General features: G+C 51.6%; 1 protein-coding gene across 3 annotated transcripts in view; it reads left to right on the top strand.

Moving 5' to 3' along the window:
* The window catches only part of DYNC2H1 (dynein cytoplasmic 2 heavy chain 1), an 852,364-nt gene that overhangs the window by 29,367 nt on the left and 810,539 nt on the right, over positions 1-12,458 (top strand). For all 3 annotated transcript variants that reach the window (XM_075337457.1, XM_075337458.1, XM_075337455.1), the window contains exon 6: positions 12,073-12,305. In XM_075337457.1, the coding sequence (XP_075193572.1) occupies positions 12,073-12,305 (233 nt within the window). The remainder of the gene's footprint in view (positions 1-12,072; positions 12,306-12,458) is intronic.

Raw genomic sequence — 12,458 nt, 5'->3', positions numbered from 1 at the left:
CTTTCGTTCCTCCAACTGGTCGTCCTCTAAGCCCTCGGCCTCGTCCACTAGCTCAGCCAAGGACCAGAAATCCAACTGGCGCCCAAAAGCGCGTCCACAGAAGACCGCAGGAGGTGCTGCCGCTAAGACAGCCTCCTCTTGACTATCTGTCCGCGCCAGCAACGTCCTTAGTCGGTGGCAGGCTCTCCCACTTTGACGACGCGTGGTTTCAACACGTCTCCGATCAGTGGGTAAGGGATATCATCTCCCACGGCTACAGGATAGAATTCTCTTCCAGCCCGCCAAACAGATTTTTTCTCTCAACTCCCCCCTGCTCCAAGGCCGCCGCCTTCTCACAGGCCGTGGCATCCCTGCAGGCAAGCGGAGTGATTGTAGCAGTTCCCACTCGGGAACGGTTCAGAGGTTTCTACTCAAATCTCTTCCTAGTTCCCAAAAAGGACGGTTCCTTCCGGCCCATCCTGGATCTCAAGCTTCTCAACAAGCATGTTCAGGTGCGGCACTTTCGCATGGAGTCTCTGCGATCAGTCATTGCCTCAATGACCCAAGGAGATTTCCTGGCGTCCATCGACATCAGAGATGCCTATCTGCATGTGCCAATTGCAGTTTCTCACCAGCGTTGGCTACGTTTTGCAATCGGAGAAGATCATTTCCAATTTGTGGCTCTTCCTTTCGGGTTGGCCACAGCTCCTCGGGTATTCACCAAGGTCATGGCAGCAGTGATTGCGGTCCTGCACCTACAGGGGTTGGCAGTGATTCCTTACCTGGACGACCTTCTAGTCAAGGCGTCATCCAGCGTGGACTGTCAGCGGAGTGTCTCGCTCACTCTCGCCACTCTAGCCCAGTTCGGGTGGCTTGTCAATCTTCCCAAATCCACTCTGACTCCGACCCAGAGTCTCACGTACCTAGGGATGCAGTTCGAGACTTTGCCAGCACTTGTGAAGTTGCCATTAGTCAAACAGCAGTCCCTCCAACTGGCGGTGCGCTCTCTGCTGAGACCCCGCCGTTATTCCCTCAGGCGCTTGATGCAGGTGCTGGGTCAAATGGTGGCGTCAATGGAGGCTGTTCCCTTTGCCCAGTTCCATCTGCGTCCCCTGCAGCTGGACATTCTCCGCTGTTGGGACAAGCGGCCTTCCTCCTTGCACAGGTTGGTGGCTCTGTCGCCACAGACCAGGAGCTCTCTTCAGTGGTGGCTTCGGCCCCTCTCTCTGTCCCAGGGGCGCTCCTTCCTGGCCCCGTCCTGGGTGATTCTCACCACGGATGCCAGCCTTTCCGGCTGGGGAGCGGTATATCTCCACCACAGAGCACAGGGCACTTGGACTCCGTCCGAGTCAGGCCTTTCAATCAATGTGCTGGAAACCAGAGCTGTGCTTCTAGCTCTCCTAGCCTTTCACCACCTGTTGGCGGGCAGGCACATTCGAGTCCAGTCAGACAACGCGACAGCGGTTGCCTACATCAATCACCAAGGCGGGACACGCAGCCGCCTGGCAATGTTGGAGGTCCAACGCATTCTTCAATGGGCGGAGGACTCCAAGTCCACCATATCCGCAGTCCACATCCCAGGCGTAGAAAACTGGGAGGCAGATTATCTCAGCCGTCAATCCGTGGACGGTGGCGAGTGGTCCCTGCACCCGGCAGTGTTTCAGTCAATCTGCCGCAAGTGGGGCACTCCGGACGTGGATCTAATCGCATCCCGTCACAACAACAAAGTTCCGGTTTACGTGGCTCGCTCCCACGATCCTCAGGCCTTCGCCGCGGACGCTCTGGTTCAAGACTGGTCCCAGTTTCGTCTGTCCTACGTGTTTCCCCCTCTAGCTCTCTTGCCCAGAGTCCTGCGCAAGATCAGAATGGAGGGTCGTCGAGTCATCCTCATTGCACCGGACTGGCCCAGGCGAGCTTGGTACCCAGACCTGCTCCATCTGTCCGTAGAGGTGCCGTGGCATCTCCCGGACCGTTCAGACCTTCTCTCGCAAGGTCCGTTTTTCCGCCTGAATTCTGCGGCTCTCAAATTGACGGCGTGGCTCTTGAGTCCTGGATCTTGACGGCTTCTGGTATTCCTCCTGAAGTCATCTCCACTATGACTCGGGCCCGTAAGTCTTCCTCCGCGAAGATCTATCACAGAACTTGGAAAATTTTCCTGTCCTGGTGTCGCTCTTCCGGCCATCCTCCTTGGCCATTCTCCTTGCCGACCCTTCTGTCCTTTCTACAGTCCGGTCTGCAGCTAGGACTGTCCCTCAACTCTCTCAAGGGACAAGTCTCAGCTCTATCAGTGCTGTTCCAGCGGCGGCTCGCTCGGCTGGCTCAGGTCCGCACCTTCATGCAAGGCGCGTCTCACATCATTCCGCCTTACCGGCGGCCCTTAGATCCCTGGGACCTTAATTTGGTTCTCACGGTTTTGCAGAAACCCCCCTTTGAGCCCCTTAGGGAGGTTTCTTTGTTTCGTCTTTCACAGAAAGTGGCCTTTCTGGTGGCCATAACTCCCTCAGGAGAGTTTCTGATTTGGCTGCTCTCTCTTCGGAGTCACCTTTTTTGGTTTTTCATCAAGACAAGGTGGTTCTCCGTCCGACTCCGGACACTTTCTTCCTAAGGTGGTCTCTCCTTTCCACCTTAACCAGGACATTACCCTACCTTCCTTTTGTCCGGCTCCTGTTCATCGCTTTGAAAAAGCGTTGCATACTCTGGATCTGGTGCGTGCTCTCCGGATCTATGTGTCTCGCACCGCTGCTCTTAGGCGGTGCACTTCTCTTTTTGTGCTAACCACAGGCCGGCGCAAGGGCCTCTCTGCTTCTATGCCGACCTTAGCCCGTTGGATTAGGTCGACTATTTCGGACGCCTACCAGTGTACTCAGGTGCCTCCCCCGCCGGGGATCAAGGCACATTCGACCAGAGCTGTCGGTGCCTCTTGGGCTTTCAGGCACCAGGCTACGGCTCAGCAAGTCTGTCAGGCTGCCACTTGGACTAGCCTGCGTACCTTTTCGAAGCACTACCAAGTGCATGCTCTTGCTTCGGCAGATGCGAGCTTGGGCAGACGCATCCTTCAGGCGGCTGTCGCCCATTTGTGAAGTTAGGCTCCGCCTACTTCTTAGTTTTTCTGTTTATTTCCCACCCATGGACTGCTTTGAGACGTCCCATGGTCTGGGTCTCCCATAGGAACGATAAAGAAAAAGAGAATTTTGTTTACTTACCGTAAATTCTTTTTCTTATAGTTCCGTATTGGGAGACCCAGCTCCCTCCCTGTTGCCTGTTGGCAATTTTTTGTTCCGCGTGTTATCACCGGCTGTTGTCGTGGACAGAGTCTCCGGTTGTTCCGGTTCTTACTCTGTTTTACTTGTGGGTGGCTATTCTCCTTCAGCTTTTGCACTAAACTGGCTAGATCTGGTTCTCCAGGGGGTGTATAAGCTCAGAGGGAGGAGCTACACTTTTAAGTGTAGTACTTTGTGTGTCCTCCGGAGGCAGAAGCTAAACACCCATGGTCTGGGTCTCCCAATACGGAACTATAAGAAAAAGAATTTACGGTAAGTAAACAAAATTCTCTTTTTTTAGGCTCTAGACTAATTGAAAAGAACCTGCTCGCTCCTGGTACCTGTTTTCTTTGTCGCTCCATTGGGAGACCCAGACAATTGGGTGTATAGCTTCTGCCTCCGGAGGCCACACAAAGTATTACACTTAAAAGTGTAAAGCCCCTCCCCTTCTGCCTATACACCCCCCGTGCATCACGGGCTCCTCAGTTTTTATGCTTTGTGCGAAGGAGGCACACATGCACGCATAGCTCCACATCTTAGTCAGCAGCAGCTGCTGACTATGTCGGATGGAAGAAAAGAGGGCCCATAACAGGGCCCCCAGCATGCTCCCTTCTCACCCCACTCTTTGTCGGCGGTGTTGTTAAGGTTGAGGTACCCATTGCGGGTACAGAGGCTGGAGCCCACATGCTGTTTTCCTTCCCCATCCCTTAAGGGCTCTGGGTGAAGTGGGATCCTAATCGGTCTCCAGGCACATGAGACCGTGCTCCCTCCGCAGCCCCTGGGGAATCTGCTGACAGGAGCCGAGTATCGACAGGGACAAGGCCCTGCTACTGTGAGGTACTCTGTGTCCCCGTGGGGACCGCGCATAGAGCGCTGATGCCACACACACTGCAGCACTGCTGGGTGTGTTAGTGCGCCGGGGACTACCGCGCCGGCCGCGCTGTGAGGTACTCTGTGTCCCCGTGGGAACCGCGCATGGAGCGCTGGTGGCCATATACACTTCAGCACTGCTGGGTGTGTTTGTGCGCCGGGGACTACCGCGCCGACCGCGCTTATATGCCGGCCGCGCTTATTACTTTAGTCCCCGGCTTTTGCGGCCTAGTATCGCATATTCCCGCCCCCAGGCCTGCCAGTCAGGGGAAGGGCGGGACGCTGCACAGGACGTTAGTGCTGAGGGTTGGAGCATACTTGTATCCTCCTCCCCCCTCATACAGCACACTGGGGCTCCAGATTCCCGCACTTTCTAGGGCATGCCCACGGCCCCCTCCTCTCCACAGAACGCCGGCAGACATTCCTGTCAGCACTTCTAACGCTGGAGAGGAGAGACAACAGGCTCTGGGAGGCCCAGGCAGGGATTCTGGTGATCACACAACCGCTTTGAGCGGTCGGTAAGCAGCACCTGAGGTGCTGGCCCCACTGAGTGCAGAAGTGTACATATATATATATGCTTATATGCTATACATTTACACTGTACTGTCGCACTGTTGATTTTTGGCTATATACCCTCCTGGATTGTACTCAGAGGAGACAACAGCATGTCGTCTGCAAATAGCAAGGGTGCCAAAGCACAGGCTTACTTTGCAACCTGTACCTCATGTGCGGCTATACTACCGGCAGGTTCCACGGACCCTCATTGTGTGCAATGCTCGGCCCCTGTGGCACTTACTCAGCCGGAGCCTCTGCTACTGGTGGCCCAGGTAGAACCACCTGCTACCACTGTCCAGGTGACAGGGACGGAGTTTGCAGTGTTTGCTGACAAACTGTCTGAGACTATGGATAAATGGTCTGCTAGGATACTAGAAGCCTTACAGTCCAGACCGGTGACTCAGGCCCCGGGCACTGTTCAATCATTGACCCCAGGCCCCCCTCAATTGGAGCTGCAGAGTGCTCCTGGGATGACCCATGGGTCCCAGGGTGAGGTCTCTGACATGGACCGCAGTCCCAGGCCGCCTAAGCGGGGGCGCTGGGACATTCCCTCGACTTCATCACACTGTTCAGGGTCTCAGCAGGAAGACTCTCTGGATGATGAAGCGGAGGTAGCAGATCAGGATTCTGATCCTGAGACCGCGCTTAACCTGGATACACCTGATGGTGACGCCATAGTGAATGACCTTATAGCAACCATCAATCAGGTGTTGGATATTTCTCCACCAGCTCCTACAATTGAGGAGTCAGCTTCTCAGCAGGAGAAATTCCGTTTCAGGTCTCCCAAGCGTCCATTGAGTATGTTTCTGGATCACTCTGACTTCAGAGAGGCAGTCCAGAAACACCGAGCTTGTCCAGATAAGCATTTTTCCAAGCGCCTTAAGGATACACGTTATCCCTTCCCCCCTGACGTTGTCAAGGGCTGGGCTCAGTGTCCTAAGGTGGATCCTCCTGTCTCCAGACTGGCGGCTAGATCCATAGTTGCAGTGGAAGATGGGGCTTCACTCAAAGATGCCACTGACAGACAGATGGAGCTCTGGTTGAAATCCATCTATGAAGCTATCGGCACGTCTTTTGCTCCAGCATTCGCAGCCGTATGGGCACTCCAAGCTATCTCAGCTTGTCATGCGCAGATTAATGCAGTCACACGTACATCTGCTCCGCAAGTGGTGTCCTTAACCTCTCAGGCGTCGGCGTTTGCGTCCTACGCCATTAATGCGGTCCTGGACTCTACGAGCCGTACAGCGGTAGCATCCGCCAATTCGGTGGCAGTCCGCAGGGCCATGTGGTTACGTGAATGGAAGGCAGACTCCGCTTCCAAAAAGTTCTTAACCGGTTTGCCATTTTCTGGCGACCGCCTGTTTGGTGAACGATTGGATGAAATCATTAAACAATCCAAGGGAAAGGACTCTTCCTTATCCCAGTCCAAACCAAACAGACCTCAACCACGGAAGGTACAATCGAGGTTTCGGTCCTTTCGGCCCGCGGGAAGGTCTCAGTTCTCCTCGTCCAAAAGGCCTCAAAAGGATCAGAGGAACTCAGATGCATGGCGGTCTAAGTCACGTCCTAAAAAGACCGCCGGAGGAACCGCTCCCAAGGCGGCCTCCTCATGACTTTCGGCCTCCTCACACCGCATCCTCGGTAGGTGGCAGGCTTTCCCGCTTTTGCGACGCCTGGCTGCCACAGGTAAAAGACCGATGGGTGAGAGACATTCTATCCCACGGTTACAGGATAGAGCTCAGCTCTCGTCCTCCGACTCGTTTTTTCAGAACATCCCCGCCCCCCGAGAGAGCCGATGCTCTTCTTCAGGCAGTGTGCACTCTGAAGGCGGAAGGGGTGGTGATCCCTGTGCCTCTTCAGCAACAGGGTCACGGTTTTTACTCCAACTTGTTTGTGGTACCGAAAAAGGACGGATCCTTCCGTCCTGTTCTGGACCTAAAACTGCTCAACAAACACGTGAAAACCAGGCGGTTCCGGATGGAATCGCTCCGCTCCGTCATCGCCTCAATGTCCCAAGGAGATTTCCTAGCATCAATCGACATCAAAGATGCTTATCTCCACGTACCAATTGCACCAGAGCATCAGCGCTTCCTGCGTTTCGCCATAGGAGACGAACATCTTCAGTTCGTGGCACTACCTTTCGGCCTGGCCACAGCCCCACGGGTCTTCGCCAAGGTCATGGCAGCAGTGGTAGCAGTCCTACACTCTCAGGGACACTCGGTGATCCCTTACTTAGACAATCTGCTTGTCAAGGCACCCACTCAAGTGGCATGCCAACACAGCCTGAACATTGCTCTGGAGACTCTCCAGAGTTTCGGGTGGATCATCAATTTTCCAAAGTCAAATCTGACACCGGCCCAATCTCTGACATATCTTGGCATGGAGTTTCATACTCTTCCAGCGATAGTGAAGCTTCCGCTGGACAAACAGCGTTCACTACAGACAGGGGTGCGATCTCTCCTTCAAGGCCAGTCACACCCTCTGAGGCGCCTCATGCACTTCCTAGGGAAGATGGTAGCAGCAATGGAGGCAGTTCCTTTTGCGCAGTTTCATCTGCGTCCTCTTCAATGGGACATTCTCCGAAAATGGGACAGGAAGTCGACGTCCCTCGACAGGAAAGTCTCCCTTTCTCGGGCAGCCAAGGCTTCCCTTCAGTGGTGGCTTCTCCCCACTTCTCTGTCGGGGGGGAAATCCTTCCTTCCCCCATCATGGGCTGTGGTCACGACGGACGCGAGCCTGTCAGGGTGGGGAGCGGTTTTTCTCCACCACAGGGCTCAGGGAACCTGGACTCCGACAGAGTCCTCCCTTCAGATCAATGTTCTGGAGATAAGGGCAGTGTATCTTGCCCTAAAGGCGTTCCAGCCGTATCTGGAAGGCCAGCAAATCCGAATTCAGTCGGACAACTCCACAGCGGTGGCATACATCAACCACCAAGGGGGAACACGCAGTCGGCAAGCCTTCCAGGAAGTCCGGCGGATTCTTATGTGGGTGGAAGCCACGGCCTCCACCATATCCGCAGTTCACATCCCGGGCGTAGAAAACTGGGAAGCATACTTTCTCAGTCGCCAGGGCATGGACGCAGGGGAATGGTCCCTTCACCCGGACGTGTTTCAGGAGATCTGTTGCCGCTGGGGGATGCCGGACGTCGACCTAATGGCGTCACGGCACAACAACAAGGTCCCAACATTCATGGCACGGTCTCAAGATCACAGAGCTCTGGCGGCAGACGCCTTAGTTCAGGATTGGTCGCAGTTTCAGCTCCCTTATGTGTTTCCTCCTCTGGCACTGTTGCCCAGAGTGTTACGCAAGATCAGGTCCGACTGTCGCCGCGCCATCCTCGTCGCGCCAGACTGGCCGAGGAGGTCGTGGTACCCGGATCTGTGGCATCTCACGGTGGGCCAACCGTGGCCACTACCAGACCGACCAGACTTGCTGTCTCAAGGGCCGTTTTTCCATCTGAATTCTGCGGCCCTCAACCTGACTGTGTGGCCATTGAGTCCTGGATCCTAGCGTCTTCAGTGTTATCTCAAGAGGTCATTGCCACTATGAGACAGGCTAGGAAACCAACGTCCGCCAAGATCTACCACAGGACGTGGAGGATATTCCTATCTTGGTGCTCTGATCAGGGTTTTTCTCCCTGGCCATTTAACCTTGCCCACTTTTCTTTCCTTCCTTCAATCAGGATTGGAAAAAGGGTTGTCGCTCGGCTCTCTTAAGGGACAAGTCTCAGCGCTCTCTGTGTTTTTTCAGAAGCGCCTGGCCAGACTTCCACAGGTACGCACGTTCCTGCAGGGGGTTTGTCACATAGTCCCTCCTTACAAGCGGCCGTTAGAACCCTGGGATCTGAACAGGGTACTGATGGCTGTTCAGAAACCACCTTTCGAGCCAATGAAGGATATTTCTCTTTCACGCCTTTCACAGAAAGTGGTTTTCCTAGTAGCAGTCACATCACTTCGGAGAGTGTCTGAGCTAGCAGCGCTGTCATGCAAAGCCCCTTTCCTGGTGTTTCACCAGGACAAGGTGGTTCTGCGTCCGGTTCCGGAATTTCTACCTAAAGTGGTATCCCCCTTTCATCTCAATCAGGATATCTCCTTACCCTCTTTTTGTCCTCATCCAGTTCACCAGTGTGAAAAGGATCTGCACTTGTTAGATCTGGTGAGAGCACTCAGACTCTACATTTCTCGTACGGCGCCCCTGCGCCGTTCGGATGCACTCTTTGTCCTTGTCGCTGGCCAGCGTAAAGGGTCACAGGCTTCGAAATCAACCCTGGCTCGGTGGATCAAGGAACCAATTCTCGAAGCTTATCGATCTTCTGGGCTTCCGGTTCCCTCTGGGCTGAAAGCCCATTCTACCAGAGCCGTGGGTGCGTCCTGGGCTTTGCGGCACCAGGCTACGGCTCAGCAGGTGTGTCAGGCGGCTACCTGGTCGAGCCTGCACACTTTCACGAAACACTATCAGGTGCATACCTATGCTTCGGCGGATGCCAGCCTAGGTAGGCAAGTCCTTCAGGCGGCGGTTGCCCACCTGTAGGAAAGGGCCGTGGTTCGGCTCTATTACGAGGTATTATTTTACCCACCCAGGGACTGCTTTTGGACGTCCCAATTGTCTGGGTCTCCCAATGGAGCGACAAAGAAGGGAATTTTGTTTACTTACCGTAAATTCCTTTTCTTCTAGCTCCAATTGGGAGACCCAGCACCCGCCCCTGTTCCCTTCGGGCTGTTGTTCTTTGTGTACACATGTTGTTCATGTTGAATGGTTTCAGTTCTCCGAAATTCCTTCGGATTGAATTTACTTTAAACCAATTTATAACTTTTACTCCTTCTTGCTTTCGCACCAAAACTGAGGAGCCCGTGATGCACGGGGGGTGTATAGGCAGAAGGGGAGGGGCTTTACACTTTTAAGTGTAATACTTTGTGTGGCCTCCGGAGGCAGAAGCTATACACCCAATTGTCTGGGTCTCCCAATTGGAGCTAGAAGAAAAGGAATTTACGGTAAGTAAACAAAATTCCCTTCTTTCATGATGCAGAAGCAGACTTTTCTGAAGACAGTGCTCTAGTGTATCACAGTGATGTTCCTTGACTGATGGAAACATGTAACATTGAGTACAACGTGAGCGAGTGGAGACTATTGATTCATCCAAAAAAAAGTCTGAAAGCTGCTTCTTCACAATGGCAGCAAGTATGGTTCAGTGCTTGTAGTGTATTTCATGTACTTAAAGGAAAGCTATGAGAATTTAGACTTTATTCTCAAGAAACTTAACTATTAGGGTCAAGGATGGTCAATATGTGGTGATCTGACAGTTCTCTCTTTGTTCCTTGGGTAGCAAGGAGGATACATGAAGTACCCATTCTTTTTGTCTAAAGGCTGCTTTACACGCAATGACATCGCTAACGAAGATTTCGCTGGGGTCACGGAATTCGTGACGCACATCCGGCCTCATTAGCGATGTCGTTGCGTGTGGTCGTACGAGCGACCGCTAACAATTCAAAATACTCACCACATCGTTGATCGTTGACACATCGTTCATTTTCAAAATGTCGTTGATCTTCTGGGACACAGGTTGTTCGTCATTCCTGAGGCAGCACACATCGCTACGTGTGACACCCCGGGAATGACGAACAACAGCTTACCTGCGTACTACGGCAACGAGATAGGAGTGACGTTTAATGCAGCTGCTCTCCGCCCCTCCGCTTCTATTGGTTGCCTGCCGTGTGACATCGCTGTGACGCCACACGAACCGCCCCCTTAGAAAAGAGGTTGTTCGCCGGCCACAGCAAAGTCGTTAGGAAGGTAAGTATGTGTGACGCGTACTTCCGATATTGTTCGCCACAGGCAGCGATTTGCCCGTGACGCACAAACGACAAGGGCGGGTGTGTGTAAAGAGCCCTTAAAAGTGAGAGCTGGGATAGAACTCCGCACTGGAGCCAAAAAAGTTGGTCAACGACAACATCTTTTGCTACCTGAACTCAAGAACATAGCTGTGGAAACTTTAGTTGATCCCACTAAAGTTCTCCTGCCACCACTCCACATTAAGCTTGGACTGATGAAGCAGTTTGTGACAGCTCTACTGAAAGAATAATAATAATATATTTATTTATTCATTTATATAGCGCTGTTAATTCCACAGCGCTTTACATACAATGGCAACAACTGTCCCCATTGGGGCTCACAATCTAGATTCCCTAGGAGTATATTTTTGGAATGTGGGAGGAAACCGGAGATCCCGGAGGAAACCCACACAGACACAGGGAGAATATACAAACTGCTTGCAGATGGTGTCCTTGGTGGGATTTGAACTGCAGTGCTAACCACTGAGCCACCGTGCCGCCCATAAAGAAGAGACTTATAAGTCCCTGTGTACCAAGTCTCGGGGACTGTAAGAAGCTAAACTGAAGGAAGGCATTTTTGTGGGTCCAGATATTCAGAAACTCATGAAAAACGTGTTCAAAACAAAAAAGAAAACCTGTTGAGAAAATGGCTTGGGATTCATTTAAAGATGTTGTGAGGAAATTTCTTGGTAACAACAAAAATCCAAAATTTAGGTCCATCGTGGAGAACGTGCTGAAACGTTTCATAGCCTTGTGTTGTCTGATGAAATTAAAGTTACATTTTTTACATTCCTATTTGGACAACCTTCCTGCAAACCTTGGTGCTGTCAGAAAAGAGCAAGGAGAAAGATTTCATCAGGATATTAAGGAGATGGAACAACGATACCAAAGTAGATGGAAGGTGAACACGATGAGGGACGACTGCTGGAGGCTTCACATCGAGATCCGCTGCCTTCTATAAGAGAAGAGGGATCAAGAGAAAAGGGAAAGGCACAAGAATTAATTTCCAATAAAGTTGCAGAATGATTAATAAACTTTTATATATGTGTACATTTTTGGCTACAATAATGAATTGTCTTGTTCATTTTCCTTGTATGTATTTTCAAGGTGCATGTGCCAAATCCATACGTGATGGTTAATAATAGAAGTGTGTTTTGTTTTTTTTTTAAATCCGGGCATTAGAAAACCTAATCTATCTCTGGATTTGAAAAAAATGCAATCAACCCAAATTTTTCATGCCAGTGTAATTATTGACATTTTTCTATCTGCAGTATAATAGCTATATCTATATGTATATAAAATACAAAAAAGAGGCAGCACTTCCAGTGTACGTGCACTTTGCTTGAGAAAAGGTTCATTTGAACCAAATGTTGCCATTGGGCTATTAAAGTCCTGCTTTTCACTGCAAAAAAAACTGGAAGTGCAGCCTTTTTGTCTTTTTTTTTGTCTTTTATCTATGGCAAAGTGTTGTTGGTTGCTATAGGGGCCTAGCATCCACCTTTTTCATTATAGTTGTGGTGCTGTTCTAATCTTTTTTGTACGGATATGTATATAGACGTCCTCCCCACTGTGTCCTGTAGGTAACACGCTGGGACGTTGTGTCCAGAAGAACTTGAGTGAGATGAGTCTGTGGACTGACCCGTTCCCTGCGGTGAAGGAGAGTCTCAGAGCAGGTATTGCCGTATGTCAACAGTGGACGGCAGCCTGCGAGCATCTGACCGGACAGCTTTGGAGACGTTATACTCCTCACCTGTGGAAAAATGAGAAGTTCAACCCAGAATCTCTTTTCAACCTTGGTCGACGACTGGAAGAGGTATGCTATGGTGTTGGTGGTTAAAGGGGCACAGATAGCAAAAAATCTACAACCATCAGATTGATTTTCCCAGTGTGAGCTGTTTCTGAAAATCTTCTTCACTGCCTGGCACATATATTCTCCCATGTAATGGTTTATTTAACAACTTTACAT

The sequence above is a fragment of the Anomaloglossus baeobatrachus genome, chromosome 2 (assembly GCF_048569485.1).
Source record: "Anomaloglossus baeobatrachus isolate aAnoBae1 chromosome 2, aAnoBae1.hap1, whole genome shotgun sequence".
In the NCBI taxonomy this organism is placed as follows: domain Eukaryota; kingdom Metazoa; phylum Chordata; class Amphibia; order Anura; family Aromobatidae; genus Anomaloglossus; species Anomaloglossus baeobatrachus.
This window is presented reverse-complemented; position numbering and strand designations above follow the sequence as displayed.